General features: G+C 41.6%; 1 protein-coding gene across 1 annotated transcript in view; it reads right to left on the minus strand.

Annotated features, from left to right (window-relative positions):
* LOC121008305 (E3 ubiquitin-protein ligase RNF213-like) overlaps positions 1-21246 on the minus strand; it is a 393898-nt gene that overhangs the window by 193346 nt on the left and 179306 nt on the right. Inside the window, exons 19-24 of the mRNA XM_040440760.1 lie at positions 18218-18403; positions 13621-13766; positions 13443-13542; positions 13217-13331; positions 7942-8140; positions 42-223 (exon numbers count right to left, since the gene is read on the minus strand). Coding sequence (XP_040296694.1) covers positions 42-223; positions 7942-8140; positions 13217-13331; positions 13443-13542; positions 13621-13766; positions 18218-18403 — 928 coding nt within the window. The remainder of the gene's footprint in view (positions 1-41; positions 224-7941; positions 8141-13216; positions 13332-13442; positions 13543-13620; positions 13767-18217; positions 18404-21246) is intronic.

Raw genomic sequence — 21246 nt, forward strand, 5'->3', positions numbered from 1 at the left:
CACAATAGATTAGATAGAGATAAATAGATAGATAGATTTACCTTATTCTGTAGCATTACTTTAGGAAAAAGCCACTTATAGTCCGGATCTTTAAAAAGCTTTTGGACAGAGTCTATACCATCCAAATTTGCTAGCTTTCGAATTAAATAAATTCTATACCAGTCATTGCCAGACAACGAGCAAAAAGTTTTAACACACTGCAAGTAATACTCATTGGCACCTCCTGAAACACAGAAAAGGAAGAATCAACTTTCAGGCCATTGTAATATGTACAATAATCTATAAACGATCACACTTTTGCAGATGGAAAAAGCATAAAGCAGCTAAAAAAAATCATAATCCTGAATAAAGAAACCAAATCATGTTCAGGGTCCTTTATTACTACAAATGTAATAGAAGACATGTAGACATTTTTAAATATTTAACGGGAACCTGTCACCATGAAAATAAAGTGGAATCTGCAGGCAGCAGAGGGTTTGTGCAGTTCTATTATATTGATGATCTATCTTCAAGATAGGCCATTAACCCTTTCATGACCAAGGGTCATTGATGCCCCCGTGACCACGTCTAATTTTGCAAATCTGACTTGTGTCACTTTATGTGTTAATAACTTTGGAAGGCTTTTACTTCTCCAAGCCATTCTAAAATAGTTTTTCTCATGACGCATTGTACTTCATGATAGTCATAAATTTGAGTCAATATATTTCACCTTTATTTATGAAAAAATAAAAAATTCACCAAAAATTTTGGAAATATTAGCAATTTTCAAAATTTCTATTTCTCTGCTTTTAAAACAGAAAGTAATACCTCATATAATTGTTATTACTTAACATTCCCCATATGTCTACTTTATGTTGGCATCATTTTGTAAATGTAATTTTTTTTTTTAGGACGTTAGAAGGCTTAGAATTTTAGAAGCAATTCTTAAAATTTTTAAGAAAATTGCCAAAACCCACTTTTTAAGGATCAGTTCAGGTCTGAAGTCACTTTGTGGGGCCTACATAGTGGATACCCCCATAAATGACCCCACTGTAGAACCTACACTCCTCAAGTTACTCAAAACTGATTTTACAAACTTTGTTAACCCTTTAGGTGTTCCACAAGAATTAAAGGAAAATGGAGCTGAAATTTCAAAATTTCACTTTTTGCCAGATTTTCCATTTTAATCCATTTTTCTCCTTAACACATCGAGGGTTAACAGCCAAACAAAACTCAATATTTATTACCCTGATTCTGCGGTTTACAGAAACACCCCACATGTGGTCGTAAACTGATGTAAGGGCACACGGCAGGGCGCAGAAGAAAAGAAGCGCCATATGGTTTTTCTGAAGGCAGATTTTGCTGGACTGATTATTAGATGCCATGTCCCATTTAAAGCCCCCCTGATGCACCCCTACAGTAGAAATTCCCAAAAAGTGACCCCATTTTGGAAACTAGGGGATAAGGTGACAGTTTTATTGGTACTATTTTGGGGTACATATGATTTTTAAAATAGATCTGTATATAAAGATATATATTTATTGAATCTTATTACCATTGTTTTATCGATTATTAAAATGCATTCAGCGTGAAAGAAGGATATTGAGTGCCGATCTATTTTTTTATTTATTTTTTATTACATATGATTTTTAATATTTGTGAGGCAAGGTAACCAAAAAATGCCTGTTTTGGCACCGTTTTAATTTTTTATAAGATTCATCTGACAGGTTAAATCATGTGCTATTTTTTATAGATCAGGTTGTTACGGACACAATGATATCAAATATGTCTGCTTTGTTTGTTTGTTTGTTTCATTTTTACATAATAAAGCATTTTGTGTAATAAATGCTTTTGTGTCTCCATTTTCTGAACGCCTTTTTTTATTTCTGCTGATCGTCTTGTGCAGGGGCTCGTTTTTTGCAGAAAGAGTTGATGTTTTTATTGGTACCATTTTTGGGTACATATGATTTTTGAACATTCATTATTACACTTTATGGGGCAACATGACCAAAAAATTGGTTGTTTTGGAACCGTTTTTATTTATTTTTACAGCGTTCATCTTTATAGAGTAAATCATTACTGATGTGGCAATACCTAATATGTATACTTTTTCTAATTTATTTAAGTTTTACACAATAATAGTATTTTTGAAACCAAAAACATGATGTTTTAGTGTCTCCATAGCTTTTTTTATTTTTTGACTGATTGTCTTATGTAGGGGCTCATTTTTTGCGGGATGAGATGACAGTTTGATTAGTACTATTTTGGGGGGCATACGCCTTTTTGATCGCTTGGTGCAATTATTGTGATGTAAGGTGACAAAAAATGGCTTTTTTGACACTGTTTTTATTTTATTATTTTGACGTTGTTCACTTGAGGGGTTAGGTAATGTGATATTTTTATAGAGCTGGTTGTTACGGACGCGGCAATACCTAATATGTTTACTTTTAAAAATGTATTTCACTTTAACACAATAATAGCTTATTTGAAACAAAAAAAATTATGTTTTAGTGTCTCCATGTTCTGAGAGCTATATTTTTTTTACATTTTTTGAGCAATTTTCTTATGTAGGGGCAAATTTATTTGCGGGAAGAGGTGACGGTTTTATTGGTACCATTTTGTGGGACATACGCTTTTTTGATCGCTTGGTGTTGCACTTTTTGTGATCTAAGGTGACAAAAATGTTTTTTTTGACAGTTTTCTTTCATTTTTTAATCTCTTATAAATGAGCAGATAGGAAAAAGCTATTCATTTAATTTTTAATTTAATTTTTTTTTATTTTTTAGACTTTTTTTATTTTCACATTTTTTTTATCAAGTCCCACTTGGATCTTGAAGATCCAGTGGGGCTGATAGCTGTACTATACTTTGCAATGCTCTTGAATTGCAAAGTATAATACTATCAGTTTTACACTGATAGATGGCAACCCTGGACGCCTTTGCAAGGTGTCCGGTTGTCATGGCAAACATAGGGCCGCTGCCATCGCAGCCCGATGGTTGAGAGAGGGAGCCCCCTCCCTCTGTTAACCCCTTGGATGCCGCTACAGCACAAGGGGGAAAATATGAGACAGGGGACACTGATGAGGGCAGGGGACAGGAATGGGGGCAGGGGACATTGATGAGGGCAAGTGACAGGAATGGGGGCAGGGGACATTGATGGGGGCCGGACAGTTGCTGGCACATACATAGTGCACAGCAGGCAAAGATGGAGGCAGGGGGCACAGATCCGGGCAGGGGGCTTACATATTGGGAGCACAGATTAGGGGGACTGAGCATATAATACCTGATTTCAGGCTTTGATCTGCAGAGTGCAGATCAGAGCCTGAAACCAGCACCTTTACACTGCCACAATCCGATTGGTTAGGCTACATGCACACGACCGTGCCGTTTTTTGCGGTCCACAAACTGCGGATCCGCAAAAAACGGAAGCCGTCCGTGTGCCTTCCGCAATTTGCGGAACGGAACGGGTGGCCCATTGTAGAAATGCCTATTCTTGTCCGCAAAACGTGCTATATTTTTTTTGCGGGGCCACGGAACGGTGCAACGGATGCAGACAGCACACGGAATGCTGTCTGCATCTTTTGCAGCCCCATTGAAGTGAATGGGTCCGCACCCGAGCCGCAAAAAATGCGGCTCGGATGCGGACCACAAAAACGGTTGTGTGCATGAGGCCTTAGTCTGCACAGATGGAGTCATTTTTTATTGGTACAATTTTTAGGTACATATGATCTTTTGATCATTCATTATGACACTTTTTTGGGGCAAGGTGACCAAAAAATTGCTATTTTGGCACAATTTTTTTTTATAACAGCGTTCAACTGAGGGGGTAGATCATGTGATATTTTTATAGAGTAGGTTGTTACAGACGTGGTGATACCTAATATGTCCACTTTTTTATATATATTTCAGTTTTACACAATAAAAGCATTTATGCAAAAAAAATCATGTTTTAGCATCTCCATTTTCTGAAAGCCATATTATTATATTTTTTTTTGGGTGATTGTCTTATGTAGGTGCTAATTTTTTGCAGGGGGATACGACCGTTTGATTGGTACTATTTTGGGTTGCATATGGCTTTTTGATCGCTTGTTATTACACTTTTTGTGATGAAAGGTGACAAAAAAATGGAAATTTTTGCACAGTTTTTATTTTTTATGTTCACCTTAGGGGGTAAGTCATATAATATTTTTATATAACAGGTCATTACGGACGTGGAGATACCTAATATGTCTACTTTTTTTTAATTTATTTCAGTTTTACACTATAAAAGCATTTTTGAAGAAAAAAAAAATCATGTTTTATTGTATCAATTTTCTGAAAGTCATATTTTTTTGTATAGTTTGGACGATTGTCCTATGTAGGGACCCATTTTTTGCGGGAAGAGATGACTGTTTGATTTTGTGATGAAAGGTGACCAAAAATTGAATTTTTTGCACATTTTTTTTTTTTACTTTTTCATGGTGTTCACCTTAAGGGTTAGGTCATGTGATATTTTTATAGAGCTGGTTGTTACGGACCTGGCAATACCTAATATGTCAACTTTTTTAAAATTGATTTCAGCTTTACACTATAAAAGCATTTTTGACGGGAAAAAAAAACATGTTTTTCTAATTTAAAAAAAGTAAGTTTCAAATAAAAAAAAAAAAAAGCACCCTCACCATAAAAAACCCAGACATATTAGGTATCGCCACATCCGTAACAACGTGTTCTATAAAAAGGACCCATAATTTACTACATCAGGTGAACGCAGTAAAAAAATAAAAATCTGAGCAAAAAATGCCTTTTTTTGTTACCTTACATCACAAAAAGTGTAATTCCAAGCGATCAAAAATATGTACCCCAAAATAGTACCAATCAAACCGTCATTTCTTCGTGCAAAAAATTAGCCCCTACATAAGACAATCACTCAAAAGGTAAAAAAATACATGGCTTTCAGAAAATGGAGACAATGAAAACACTTTTTTCTCTTTTTTTGTTTACTTTTTATTTTTGTCCCACTGTGGGACTTCACCTTTTCAGGGTTTGATCCCTGTTTCTATTCAGTACAATACATTATGTATTGCACTAAATTGAACTGTCAGCATCTTACACAGTAAGACGCTGACAGTTGCCTTGGAGACCCAGCCTGCAGGCTGAATCTCCTGGGCTTTCATAGTCGGCAGACCCTGATGCCCGTGTAAGGCATCGGGGCTGCCATGGCAACCATCGGCCCCCGTCACCGCAGCGCGTGGGGCCGATGGAGTCGGAAGGAGCCCCCTCCCTCTGCAAACCCTGCACGTGCCGCGGGCAGCGCTGACCGTGGCATGTGAAAGGGTTAATCCGCCGGCATCAACGCATACAGTGATGCCGGCGGATGCAGCAGGGCCCGTGCTATGGATCAGGCAGGTGCAGCTCCCGCACGCACCCGATCGCATCACGTACATGCACGTGAGAATGCGGCAAGAAGCCGCATTCCCTCACGTACCTTTACGTGATAATGGGTGATGGGGTTATAATATAATTTATGCTTCATTTCTTCAGCAATTTAAAGGGGGTTTCCACACAGAAAGTGGAAAAAAAAAAAAAAAAAAAAAAAAAAAAAGTTAAAAATGGCACAAAACACAAGAGAAATTATACTCACCTCAAGCTCCTCCACTACTCCTGTTCTAAGGCTTCCTGCTGGACTCTATTTCATGGTCCCTCTTTTCCAGAGGCATAGCTAGCAGGGGTACACATGGGGTGACAGAAGCTCCAGGACCACTGGCATGATGAGGCACACCACTCTTAACTGTATCAGTGCTGGATGCTAATACAGTTGAAGCCAGTGGTACAGCATGGCGTCATAGCCACCTTGCTCTACCATTTTCTGTCTTGTAGGTTGCAGGCCACTTTACTTTAAGCCTACAACCTACAGAGTTGAGAAAAAGACCTTAATCCTAACTTCTACAAACCTATGAATAAAGAATCAACCTAATCAAACTAATATGAAAAGTTGTTATTCTAAAAATCTTCATCTACTTGCATATTATAAGTTATACCAGCAAGAATTAGTCTTTATGTAGAAAACTATGATTTAAATCAAGCCTTACTGACTAGTGATTTAAATCGTGATTTAAATCCATTTGATTTAAACCAAATCCACCCTGAGAACCCGTTTAAGTATTATGGAGGCACATGGGGCATTATAACTTTTTGGGTGGCACACAGGGGCAATAGTTTTTAGGGTGAACTCAGGCACATTATTATTTTCAAATTGGGCATACACTGGACATTATTACTGTCTAGGGGCAAAAGGGGGCACTATTGCATTCTAGGGCATTTATATATTTTTTTAGGGGGGGGTCAGAATTATAGGCATGAAACTATTAAGTACAATATTTAGGGGAACTGTGTCACACAGCAGGTACAGTAATATAGACAGATGAGGCAGCAACAGGTACCGGTGCTGGAAAAGTGAGGAATCCCAAAGATGTCTCAACTTATCAACTATCTACAGGATTGGTGATAAATGTCTGATTGGTGGGGATCTGACCATCAATCGTGAGAATGAGGGTTCCATGTCCTCTATTTGAAGGAAGCAGTGGTCGAACATGAACTCTTTGAGACTGATGAAGCTAGCCAAATGCTGTACTTGCTTTCTTCAACAATCCTATAGACTTTGAATGGAGTAGCAATGTGCATACGCATGCTCAATCACTGCTTTATTCAAAGAAGGGATGGACTAGTGGTGTCCCAGTAGTCTGACAGTCACCAATGAGACAAATCACTTATCGTGTGGATAAGTGATAAGTTGTCACTTCAGGAATATCTGTTTAAGGGTTAAATGGCCAGGTATTTCCAGTCCTGGCTGTTGATAAAAGGGTTTATCTGCCAGTTACAGCTTCCCTAATGCAGAGAACTACATGGGCACAATTGCTGGGTCCGCTAAATAAATACAAAAAACATTTTCTATAACATCTTTCTCTTTTTTGTGCCCTTGTCATAATCCCCTCCTCCTTACTGTTCTCACAAACTTCAGATCAAACCAGATGTATATCTGTGTCAAATCTGGAGTGAATTACAAGACTACGTTGGAAATTGATCAAGATCAGAGTTTTACACGGCAGTATTAATCTCTCCCCTGCTTGAATCAGATGCAACACAATTATTAAGAGGTGCATGCTCCTCCTAATATTTATGACGCACCTCCACAAATACATTCCCCAAAACAGAGACCTACACAACCAAGGGAGCTGGTGTAGATATTTGCTATAGTCAGTTTCCTTGTGTATCTTTGTAAAATGCATATGCCACAGGGATATGATCCTACTTGAAGGCTCAGCGGTGGTCCCTGCGCGCCGCGTGCTTGCTTGGATTCTAACTCCACTAACTGCGGAGGAGAGGTGAACATGTAGGGCTACTGTTATGTTCTATTCACCTTGCGGTTTGCAAGGAGTCAAGGTATGGTTTCTGTACTACTAATCCCCCATAACTCATCCTTTCCTATTCCCCTCTTCTTTCCCCTTCACCCCCCTTCTAAAAACCGACTGGTATCGGAAGTTTGACGTAAAAGCTCCTATATACTACTCTGATTGTCTATGTTGGGGCTTTTACCAAAGACTTGCTGTAAATGATGCTGTAAAGTACTACTTATATCACACTGTATATACTCCTTTATTATGTCAACCTGAAATAAAAACATTTGAAAATAAAATACCTATGCCAACCCCACACCACTTGCTACTTTGAATTGTGGTGCGCGATGCCTAAATATTTTGTGCAGACTGTGCACCACACTTCATAACTTTATTGGCGCCAGTTTTCTGGTGCAGATGGGATGAAAAAGATCCAGCTCTTTGTTTTGCAAGCTTGCAATGCTGATGCAATAGAAACTTCTTTCTCGGGATAGTGCCTATTTAGCAGTAAAATAAGGCAGACATTCCTTTTACAATACATGGTTGAATAATGTGGCTTTTTACCCAGGTTTATCACATTTACAATTTACCTTTGGACTTGACAGAAAACAATTCTGCCGCTTTGTTAAGTGCCAGTCTAATTCTTGCCAAATCCTGAAGAAACTGTACAGTCTTATCTGGTTTTTCTCTACCATGTGTATATTGCTCCAGAAATGACCCTTCATCATTAAGGTACTTTTCTTTGTCAGATGCACATTGGATTTTTTGTCCTTTTTCAAACAATGAGTCCTACAATACAATTTCAGAATGTTAAAGCAACATATAACAATTTGCTTCATTCACTATATGACATGCGCCTGCGCTATCTACTCCCTTCTGTGGGCATTGGAGTCATCAAATGGGGTATGCATGCACTAGAAGAGCTGATGACGCCAATGCCAACACAAGGGAGAAGACGGTGCAGGGGCAAACAGGTGGTTGATATGTGCCTGTACGAGATTTCAAGCCCTGGGTTTCTGACGTCAGGAGCAGAGGGAAGTGTAGAGAAGATGAAGATTGGAGCAGTAGACCTTGATTCTAACGGGAGTAGCTCTTTTCAACTCATTTGCTTATTGGAATAAAGATCTTTTTGTGGGGAAACAAATACATTTTTGAATATACAGTGAGGAACAGAAGTATTTAAACACCCTGCGATTTTGTAAGTTCTCCCACTTATAAATCATGGAGGGGTCTGAAATTCACATTGTACGTGCATTCCCACTCAGAGACAGAATAAAAAAAATTAAAAATCAGAAAATCACATTGTATGATTTTTAAGGATTTTTTTTGTCTTGCACTGCTGCACACAAGTATTTAAACACCTGAGAAAATCAGTGTTAATATTTGGTACAGAAGCCTTTGTTTGCAATTACAGAGGTCAAACGTTTCCTGTAGTTCTTGACCAGGTTTGCACACACTGCAACAGGGATTTTGGCCCACTCCTCCACACAGATCTCCTCTAGATCTGTCAGGTTTCTGGGATGTTGCTGAGCAACACAGAGTTTCCACTCCCTCCAAAGATGTTCTATTGGATTTAGGTCTGCAGACTGGCTAGGCCACTCCAGAACCTTGATATGCTTCTTACGGAGCCACTTCTTGGTTATTCTGGCTGTGTGCTTCGGGTCGTGTTCTACCGACAGTTACCTTTGAAACTGTGGTCCCAGCTCTCTTCATGTCATTGATCAGCTCCTCCCTTGTAGTTCTGGGCTGATTCCTCACCTTTCTTATCAGTGATACCCCACAAGGTGAGATCTTGCATGGAGCCCCAGTCCAAGGGAGACTGTTGTCTTTAGCCTCTTCCATTTTCTAACAATTGCTCCAACAGTTAAACTATTTTCACCAAGCTGCTTGGCAATTGCCCTGTAGCCCTTTCCAGCCTTGTGGAGGTCCACAATTTTGTCTCTGGTGTCTTTTGATAGCTCTTTTGTCTTGCCCATGGTAGTAGTTGGCGTCTGACTGACTGTGGGGTGGACAGGTGTCTTTAAAGAGCCCAGACAAGTGCTACTAAGTTAGATTAATGAGTGGAGTAGAGGTGGCCTTTTTAAGGCACAGTAACAAGTCTTTGAGAGCCAGAATTCTTGCTGATTCTCAGGTGTTCAAATACTTATGTGCAGCAGTGCAAGAAAAATACGTTCTTTAAAAATCATACAATGTGATTCCCTTATTTTTTTATTTTTTTTATTCTGTCTCTCAGAGTGGGAATGCACCTACAATGTGAATTTCAGACCCCTCCATGATTTTGAAGTGGGAGAACTTTCAATAGGGTGTTCAAATACTTCTGTTCCTCACTGTATATATATATATATATATATATATATATATATACAAAAAGATATGTCTGGGATATGGTAAATGTGGTGGTGACAGACTCCTTTTAGGCAAGCCATGCATGGATGTCAGTTTGTAAATAAAATTTTCTTTTAATAATTGATGCATTTATGAAATTAAAATGATTATGAAGCATCAAAATCCATTAAAGTATGTTGCTCTGAGGGTTCGTTTACTTACTCGAGTTTACCCAGTCATTTAGCTAAAATCATTACTGAGCTGCAGTGCTGGGGTCCGCTTAATACAGTGAACAAGCTCAGACGTCCACATATTCAATAGCCCCGGCTCTCCCTAACCCTCACCACTGATTGCTATAAGAAGAGATCTGTCAATCATCTGCATGGGGTGGGGAGAGACGGGAGCTCATGAATATGAGAACTCCCGAGCTTGTGCAGTGTATTGACTCTAGTACTCAGCTTGTGCTGATTTTATGAAAATGACTAGGTAAGTTCAAGTAAGTTCGGGACCATTTAGACGACCGTATGTGTTTTGCGGTCCGCAAATTGCATATCCGCAAAACACAGATACCAGCCCATGAGCTTTTTGCATTTTGCAGAATGCACACAGCCAGGCCTATGGTAGAAATGTCTATTGCGGACAAGTATAGGACATGCTCTACAGTATGTTTTTTGCAGGGCAGCGGAACAAAAGTATGGATGTGGACAGCACATGGGGTGCTGTCCACATCTTTGGCGACCCCACTGAAATGAATGGGTCCGCATCTGTTCTGCAAAATTGTGGAACAGATGCGGACCCATAAATACGGTCGTGTGAATGGGCCCTTACCTTTTATTTTAATCAGGGTCTCTGTCAGATAAGTAGCATGAAAACTGATCACAGATTCTCTTTAACCCTTTCGCTACCAGTCTTGTACATGTAGCGTTTTGTAAACATGGTTCCCATTGCACGAGCAGCGGACGCAATGGCTGGCAGGTCTCTGCTGTTCCAAACAGCAGAGGCCCGTGGCTTATAACCACGACCAACAATAATGCCAATCGTGGTCATTAGAGCCTAAATCACCCCCTTTCCTTAGAATAAAAAAATAAATAATAAACATCATAGGCATCACTGAATCTGAAAATGCCCATACTATTAAAATATAAAAATATTTTTCCAATACGGCAAATGGCAGAACAGAAAAAAGTAGACATATAAGGCTACTTTCACACTAGCGTTGTTTGAATCCGGCGTTCAATTCCGACACCGGAACTGCCCGCCGGATCCGTAAAAACGTGTGAAAACGGATTACATTTGATCACAATAAAAAATGCATTGGAAAAAACGGATCAGCCATTTATGGACTTTAACTTTTTTTTCACATTTTTCGGGTTTAACATGCAAAAGACGGATCCGGCGTTAATGCAAGTCAATGGGAAAAAGGCCGGATCCGGCGTTCAGTCAAAGTGTTCAGGATTTTTGGCTGGAGATAAAAATACAACATGCTACGGTTTTCTGAAAAGCCTGATCAGTCAAAAAGACTGAACTGAAGACATCCTGATGCATCCTGAACGGATTTCTCTCCATTCAGAATGCATTAGGATAAAACTGATCAGTTCTTTTCCGGATTTGAGCCCCTAGGACGGAACTCAGCGCCGGAAAAGAAAAACGCTAGTGTGAAAGTACCCTAAAACCTATTATATATGGTATTGTTGTAATCATACTGACCCAGAGAATGAAGGGCACCGGTCAGTTTTGCCACAAAGGGAACGCTGTAGGGATAAAACTTGTAAAACGTGGAGGAACTGCTTTTTTCCCAATACATTGCAGGGCCTAAGCGGACAGAGCATGACACATGGGCACCAAAACAACAATCCTTATGCCATGTCAGTAACTTTACAAAATGATGGAGCAGATTTACCAGCCATGTCCAAGATTTAGACAGTCTTCTGAATTCCCCAAAATTCTGGTGCAATTTTGGCATACAGTGGCGTTTTACAGATTTTAGATATTGACCTATTCGTCAGATAGGTGAGCAATATCAGATCAGTGGGGGTCCAACATCCAGCACCCACACCAATCAACTGTTTTCAGCAGCAGCTGGCACTGGAGCCAGAATCAAAAGGGGTACTGGGTGTTTGATCCCCCACTAATCTGATATTAATGACCTACCTGGAGGATAAATCATCAATATCTAAAGGGTAGAAAAACCCATTTGAACCCCTTTCCTATTTGAGAAAGAGTTTGGGCTTATTTTTTCTTGTTTGAGATACCTGATTATATTACTTCTTTTGTTCAGTTGACTTCAGAGTTGAATTATCCTAGAATGCATTGCTGTCTCAATGTCTGCACATGGCTTTCTGTTGTGAGTTGAATTCTGGTCCATAGTTATTACTTCCATCTGTTAAAAGCAGCTTTTAACCAGAACAGAAAAAAAAAAAGCTGGCTCTTACCTAGATTTAGTATATCTGATAGACCTAGGTCCAAGAAAGAGTTGGGTCTTTTGTTATAAAAGTGTAATGATGAAGGAACTCATCTAAATAAATTCAATGCACTTGTGCCCACACAATTTCATTAATCAAACTTGCAATTGGCCAACAGCAAACTCCTCAAAATCTTCAATACATATGCATACTGGTAATCAAAGGTTTGTGCATGTAGATATCCAGACTGGCGAAAAACAATAAAGATCATTGGTGGGATTTGCCTACATCTACATAGTTGATACACAGGCCCATCTAGTCCAACCTATTACCCTTCTATGTTTATCCCTATATTACAGGAAAAATTATCTCTGCTCCAAATCAGAATAAATCCCTGGATAAACATTATCATCTCCAGAAATCTAATACCGATTACTAGTGTTATTATATTCAAGAAAGGCAGCCAAGCCGCTCTTGAACTTGTTCAATGAACTATCTATCAAAATCCCTTCTGGCAGAGAAACCCATAGTCTCACTGCTCCCACAGTAAAAAAAATTCCCATTATTTTGATGGTGGTTTGTTCAGTGATGGTGAACCTTTTAGAGATCGAGTGCTCAAACTGCAACCCAAAACCCACTTATTTATCGCAAAGTGCTAACACGGCGATTTAACCTGAATCCAGTATAACGTATCTTCCATGTACTTTATCATTTAGCTATAATAGCTGCCTACATTCAGTGCGCTGCCTGCACTGATGAATAGAAGGAAAAGTCTAAGGCATATTTGTACACCATAGACTTTTTCAAGGGTGCAGGTGCCCACAGAGAGGGCTCTGAGTGCCACCTTTGGCACCACTGATCTAGGTAAAAACCCAGATAGCACATTATCATATCACTTTTATTTGTCTCACAATGTGGAAAATAATAGACTGGGAAATGAGAAAATGTGATCAGAACTGCTACATCTGTATACTGCATATCTGAAAACCTCATTCAGAAGACTGGAAAAATGACCGTTTTCTGCAACAAACCTGCTATGTGTGAATACACCCTAAACTTCTCCAGGGTGTGTCAGTCTACTTGTAGCACATCATGGGAATTCCATATTATAGTCTGAAAGGCCATATGTGTACATTACCTCTAGGCAGTTTACAAACAGCAGGTAGACTTCTGTGGTGTCCAGCACAGTAAGAAGGTTGTTTCTCTCCACCTTGCTAAAATACTCCTGGGCATACCCCATTATATCCCTAAAACTGAAATAATGAGTTTGTAAACATATATTATATTAATCATGTGACACTCCACACTTTGTGAGTATGCAGAGTAAAGAAAAATGCTAAGTCTACATTCATCACACTCGTTACCTGTATTTCAATAGCAGCTTCAGTATGACTGAGCGAAGCACCGGTGTTTTATCAACTGCATCTTCAAATGGGGAAAGCGATCTTGTGCAAGACTTTTGCTCTGAGATTACAAAAATGATTATTGGTTAAATGTTAAAATCTGCCTTTAATGAAAACCAAAGAGAAAATAAACACTTACCAACGCTGGCAAAAAGTAGAGAGATAAGATGGTCAATGACCTCCTTGTCTGGTGGAGTATCGTCTTTGAAGCACATGGTACATATGATATCAACAAAGAATTCGTTACATTGTTTTCGAAACTGGATATTTTTCTGTATGGAATCCCTTTAAATAATGGAGACGTTAGCAAACAATTATCATTTATTCTATATCAGAAGGTTGTTCATAGAGCTGTTATGTAATATTTTGTGTGGATGACTTCCCAAATTTGCTTCAAAACTGTCCAAGGAGCTTTAATTTTTGTGTAGCTTTCTTACCTTTGTCAACAGACTATAGACAAGGCTAAATGGCAAGAATATTAAGGTTACTTTATTCACACTAGCGTTTTTCATTTCCGGCATTGAGTTCTGTCCTATGGGCTCTACACTGGAAAAGAACTGATCAGTTTTATCCCCATGTATTCTGACATCAGGATGTCTTCAGTTCAGTCTTTTTGACTGTTCAGGATGGAGATAATACCGCAGCATGGTACGGTTTTTTCTTCGGCCAAAAATCCGGAACACTTGCCGGAATGACGGATCCGGCATTTTTTTACATCGGAATGCCGGATCTGTCCTTCCATGCGCAGACCGAAAAAAATGTGAAAAAAATAAATGCCAGGTCCGTTTTTCCGGATGACACCAGAAAGACGGATCCGACATTTCAATGCATTTGTAAGACTGATCAGGATCCTGATCAGTCTTACAAATGCCATCAGTTGGCATACGTTTTGACGGATCCAGCAGCCAGTTCCGGTGACGGAACTGCCTGCCGGATTCCTCTGCCGCAAGTATGAAAGTACCCTAAACTGTATCTTCTTGGAAACTAAATCACAAAAGCAAATTATGTACAGACAGTGGACAAATCAGGGGTCTCTGGGAGATTTAAAGGGGTTGTCCGGGTTCAGACAAGCCCCTTCTTCACCCAGGTAGGCCCTCTGATATGAGCATCAGAGCATTTCATGCTTCGATGCTCTCCCTTGCCCTGCGCTGTATCGCGCAGGGCAAGGGCTTTTTTGTTAAAATTTTGCACTGTTAGGTGGAGGCTTCTGCCTTTCAGTTTTCCCGGTGATGTCACCAGCACTGATGGGTGGGCTATAGTGCCGCCCTAGCCGTTTTACAGGTGTTAGTGCCAGTGATGTCACCGGGCTAACTGCTAGGCAGAAGCCTCTGCCTGGCTTAACCATAGAAGAAACAGGACGCTGGACTTTACGTCGAGCGTGTGGATCTTAGGGGGCGCCATAACACAACCGGTCATAGACAATATTTAGGTTTCAGCTACCGTATTTTTCGCTTTATTCATAGACAACGCGTTTCGGGGTACTGGGGACCCCTTTATCAAGTCTGAGTCGGATCAGCAGAGAGGGTGCCGTGGCTGAATCCGAATGACACGAGGAGGACGAGCGTCCTCCTCGTGTCATTCGGATTCAGCCGCGGCACCCGCTCTGCTGATCCGACTCAGACTTGATAAAGGGGTCCCCAGTACCCCGAAACGCGTTGTCTATGAATAAAGCAAAAAATAGCTGAAACCTAAATATTGTCTACGACCGGTTGTGTTAGTGCGCCCCCTAAGGTCCACACGCTCGACGTAAAGTCCAGCGTCCCGTTTCTTCTACCGTTACCCGAGTGGCAGGGTGGCACCTTCCCAAGGCGATCGGACGAATCTAGGCTGCACCAACCGTTGCAATTCTCTGCTTTCGGCCTTCATTGTGGCTGCGCCAAAATTGGTGCAACCCCAATAGGTGAGCAAACCACCTCCTATAGTAGAATTTATCTTTTATTGAACATACTCACCCTATGAGCGCCTTTCTCTATTTTTCGCCACCATTTGCTGGCTTAACCATAGGGAGCCCAGTATGTTACCGGATCTCCAGAAAAAAAGCATCAGAACATGAAATGGCTTATTCAGGAGATATGGTGATGTACCGGGCTCTCCACGGGTAAAGCTAGACAGAGGCATCCACCTAGCAGTTAGCCTGGTGATGTCACCTAAACTAATGGACAGGCTATAGTGCAGCCTGAGCTTGTAAATGACTAGGGTAGCGCTAAAGCCAGCCCATCAGTGCCGGTGACGTCACCGGGAACACTGCTAGGTGGAATCCTCCACTTAGCAGTGTAAAACATATAAACAAACAGTCCTTGCCCTGCAAGGCAGGGCAAGGAAAAGCATTGGATCATAAAAATGTTCCAGCGCTCATGTCAGAGGGCCTGCCTGGATGAAAATGGGGATATATCCGGGCAGGGCCGACCTTAGGGGTGTGCGCGCTGTGCAGCCACACAGGGCGCCATGGCAACAGGGGCGCCCGGCAGCCGACACAGCCACTGGCGGATCCAGGGGCGCGGTAGGGGGCGGCGGCGGCGGCGGGGGGGCACCTGGAGATGAACGCTTCCATTGTCGAAGCGCTCATCTCCGTAGTCATCTGTATCGCCGTCCTCAGGACAGCGATACAGATGGCTGTGCTGAGGCAGGGGAGGGAGAGGCGTGTCCCTTTCCCTTCCTCTGATAGGCTGCAGGCACTAGGCCGGCAGCCTATCAGAGGCCTGTGCAGGCGGTGCAATGACGTCATTGCGCAGCCTGAGCCGTACAGCGTGGGACAGAGGCCTGCATCGCATTGCTGACACTGAGGTAAGTATAAGTGTTTTTTTGTTTTTTTTTATATATGCAATACTTTTACTGGCACATTGGGGGGCTGTTATTACTGGCACATTGGGGGGCTGTTATTACTGGCACATTGGGGGGCTATTACTGGCACATTTGGGGGGCTGTTATTACTGCCAAATTTGGGGGCTATTACTGGCACATTGGGGGGGCTGTTATTACTGGCACATTGGGGGGGCTGTTATTACTGGCACATTGGGGGGGCTGTTATTACTGGCACATTGGGGGGGCTGTTATTACTGGCACATTGGGGGGGCTGTTATTACTGGCACATTGGGGGGGCTGTTATTACTGGCACATTGGGGGGGCTGTTATTACTGGCACATGATGGGGGGACTGTTATTACTGGCACATGATGGGGGGGCTGTTATTACTGGCACATGATGGGGGGGCTGTTATTACTGGCACATGATGGGGGGGCTGTTATTACTGGCACATGATGGGGGGCTGTTATTACTGGCACATGATTGGGGGGGTTGCTCTTGTTACTGGCACATTATTGGGGGCACTATAGGGGCATCTACTGAGGCCCCATAGAAGGGGTATTTTATATGGGGGCTCTGTACAGTAGAATTTTATACTGGGACACATTATGGTGGGTACTATGGGGAAGGGGGAGAGGAGTACTATGGGGTCATCTATAGGGGGCACTAAGAAGGGGTATTTTATACTTGCAAATTAAGGGGGACACTGAGGGCATCTACTGGGGCATTTTATACTGGTACATTATGGGGGGCACTGGAAGGAAGGGGGAGAGGAGCACTATGGGGGCACTGTATAGGGGTATTTTATACTGGCACATTATGGGGGCACTATGGGGAAATTAGCTCAACTGGGGGCATTACAAGGGGGTATTTTTTGCACTGTCACATTATAAGGAGAATTATTTCTACTGGGGGGCATTATGGTGGGCTTTATTACTCCCCCATGGTATGACCCCCTAGTAGCAGCACCAGCCTCTCCCTGTTCTGCTATCCCTCTGCCCTTTCTCCAAATCCTAATTATGAAATCTTTCTCATTAGGATAAAACACAACATCAGCTGCACCGAGCCCCCCAGCCAAGTGTTCAAGCGGTGTCCGAGATCCCCAAGGGCCAAGCCAAGTAATTGTACGTTTTCATGTGAAATATGTTTGTTATACACATATAGCATACACTGTGCCACACAATTTACAGTATACCTCTACACTGTGTAGTCTGTTCTATAAGCACCACTGTTTTGTGGCAGCGGACAGAAAATAATCTGGAAGTGCCCCTCCCATGACCCGGCTCTGGATCCGCCACTGGACACAGCTCGCAGTCGGTCTCTTACAGCAGGCCGGCCCGAGATTGTGTGAAAAACTATTTGTTACAAAGATTGTTTTCCTCTTTGTGTATGTTTAGGTGAACCGGGGACGGGGGCGCCACAAGATTAGCTCGCACAGGGCGCCTGAACACCTAAGGGCAGCCCTGTATCCGGGTTCAACCCTGAACCCGGACAACCCCTTTAAGCTTGAGGGCTGGCAAAATTGTGATGGCAATGGACTATAACAATCAGTATAATAAAAGTAACATTGCTCAGCATTGTATAAATGTACTGTAAATGACAAAGATACATTTGTATGTGGCTGAAATGCTGAAAATTTGCTGCCATAGATTTGCTTGTGTCAAATCTACAGTGTTTTACAGTACTAGTAATCAAGATGAGATTTTAAGAAATCTCCTCATCCACATGTTGCAAAAAACAACCTGCAGTATAAACTGATTTATGCTCCGATTTCCACCACAAATTTAGCATTTTGAAATGTACAAGGTGAAATCTGGAGCAAGTCTGCAAAAAAATCCGTGGCACATCCACATGTAAATCCAATTACATCCCATGTGGAGGTACTCTAATAGTGAAACTAAACTTTAAATATGAAGATATGAAAAGTACAATTACCTGATTTCATTAGACACAACAACAGCGAAGCCGTCTGGTAGCGGTGCTTTACACAGTGGACATGTATTATTATTTACAGTTTGCAACCACTTGCTCAAACAAGCACTGCAGAAAATATGGTTGCAGGGAAGGCATACTGGCTCGTTTGGATCACTGTGGCAGACTGCACAGGTTTGCATTCCAAACCTATAAAAAAACATAGCAAAAGGAGGTAGAAATAGTAGGAAAGGAAGAAATAAATGAAGAAGAAAAACCAAATACCAATATCATTTTAACCACTGCATTTAGGATATATTTTTATTATTGTATTAACATAATTTTACTGGTTTTATCCGCTTGGCTGTAATATGTTAGAGTGTAGAAAGTTGTTGAAATTAGTTTTGGGTCGGATTTTAACAAATCAACCCAAAAATTGGAGTCCTAATCAATTCTACGCCAATCAATAGTGCTCCAAATGGCCTTCAAATGATATATGGCATACTGAGGTCTCCTAGAACTCTTTATTTTTCACTCAAAAGACTCCCCTGCCCCGCCCAGTTTTTTTAATGCAAGGATAGCAAATAATAAGTGACACTAACATATATATAAATATATGGATAAACGCATGGTTAATGCTGTGAACATCCAGTTTAAAACAGTCACATTTGTGCCGTCACATTTGTTATGCTTTTGTAAAATAAACAACTGTTCCATAAATTGTCCCTTATTGGGGGCAGATGCCTAAAAATTGGAGCAGAACTTTGTGACATATCTAAAATGAGAGAATCTTTACAGACAACTGGTCAGAAGTACTACTGCCACATAGAAGAATACAATTTGGGTGAGGTGAGGAACTGTGTAACATTTTTAAAAAGAGAGAATTTTTACGGACAGCCAGCCAAAAGTAATACTGCCATAGAGAAGAAAACTCAGTTACCACTGCATCTACCGCCACCACCGTGGCTACAACTGCCACTATCACCAACACATCTATGCATTGGGCCCCCCGCCCACCTCCTTCTCATGGCAATCCAAACACTGACGCTGACACTTTTCAGACAGCTCATCAACAGGAAGACTGTTTTGAGTACATTACACAGCACATGGGGTGTTTTTGCCTCTTCTTAGAAAAAAAGAAGGCACCACTAGGAGGGGTCAGTAAAGACAGAGATGCAAGTGATAGGCTTCTCTGGGCCCGAAAGGAGGAGGACCAAGAGAAAGGCTATGACCCTTGGATAAAATGCAGTGTCAGAATCAGATGTTACATCGGTATCAACCTGCTGTGACCGAGAGGAGGAGTGAGACATTTAGTCCACAAGGTCATCCTATTTGTCCTCAATAATAATCTAACTTTCTAGTACCTACCAAAAACAAAGGAGAAGTGTGGCCTCCTACTACTATCTGTATATAATCCTATCATGTACGATACAGCCTTCTGTGGCTGTAACATTGCCTGTTGTGTGTAATACTGCCTAGTGTGGTGTGTATCTAAGACTATCATGTGAAATACTGTCTGGTGTGGTGTGTATCTAAGCTTGTCATCTCAGATACTGTCTGTTGTGCTTCTATATTCAATCATGTGCAATACAGTCTAATGATCCTTTATCAAATATTTTGTGTTTTGTCTACTGAAGTGTGTATGTAAGGTCTCAGGCACAAGACCATATCTGTTTTGCGGTCTGCAAATTGCGGATCTGCAAAATAAGGATACCGTCCGTGTGTGATCCACATTTTTTTGCGGACCCATTGACTTCTGGTCTATTTTGGTCTGCAAAATACGGACCGCAGGCCCACTGAAGTGATTGGGTCTGTAATAGAATGTGGACAGAACATGGATGCTGCAAATTATAGAACATGTCCTAATCTTGTCCATTTTCCAAGAATAGGAATTTTGACAACGGGGCTCGCAAAAATTGTGTGATACCATCTGATAAGCTTCTGTATCTAAGGGCTCATGCACATCAGCCCTGGAAAACGGTCCATGTATTGGCCGCATCTCCCGATACAGTCAATTACTTATCTGACTGGAGGCCTATATTTTGGAGTACCGGTCACACATTGCACTGCTGCGCTGCGTAGGAGGAGTGCGCGGTCCCAGGAATCGGCATGTGCTCCTCTTACACAACCTAGCAAGCGCCATGTGTGTCTGACCACATTGTGCCTGCTGGGGAGCGCAGGATGTGCTCCGATCAACAAGGGAATGCCTAGATGAGTATTTAGTTTATTTTATTAACAGAGGTGGCACTACTAAAAGGACAAGTGACATTCACAGCGCCCCCCCCAAGAGACAGCCACAGCCCACAGTGCCCACAAGTGTCATCCACAATGGCCCCAAAATTGACAGCCAGTAGGAAGCCAGCCAGAGGTTGCGGCCGTAAAGAGGATCCAGGAAACGCTGCTGCTGATACTGGTAAGTACTACTCTCCCCAGGTTAGATTGAGGTTAGATTCCCGACTTCCCACTGGGTATATATGTCCTAGCTGCACATGCCCCGTCTGCACATGCTGATCAGCGCTGGGATTAAAGCTCCTGCAATCTAGCAGGAGTAGGTCGGGTCCCAGCGGGGACCCTGAGGAGAAGACAGGAGAGGTTTATTACTGCTTTTGCCTTCTCCTGTGTCGGGAGGACAGCACTGCATGAGCGCATGGGGGAGAGCAGGAAGCTTCCTTTGTTAGTCCCGGTGGTCATGTGACCGCCAGGGGTGTCGGGCAGGGGCAGAGCTGCAGGGTCTAAGGAGACCCTGATCAGCTCTCCCTGTGTGCCATGCCCCCACAGGGGGGCTGTTTTTCCCTATAACTGGGGCTCTTGTGGATGCCCCAGTTACAGTAGAAACAGTAAAAAAAAAGGTAAAAAAAGTAAATAAATAAAAAATAAATGTAGAAAAAAAAAAGTTAAATGCAGTTGCTAACAGCAACAGTCACCATAGTCGTCCCGTTCGCTCAAACCTATACATGTTATATATGAAAACGATCATCACAAAACAGGGAACCCATTGCAATAATTAAATTTTGCGTCAGTTTTAATATTTAAGAAATAAAAAGCTGTAATTA

Source organism: Bufo bufo, chromosome 1, assembly GCF_905171765.1.
Source record: "Bufo bufo chromosome 1, aBufBuf1.1, whole genome shotgun sequence".
NCBI lineage: Eukaryota > Metazoa > Chordata > Amphibia > Anura > Bufonidae > Bufo > Bufo bufo.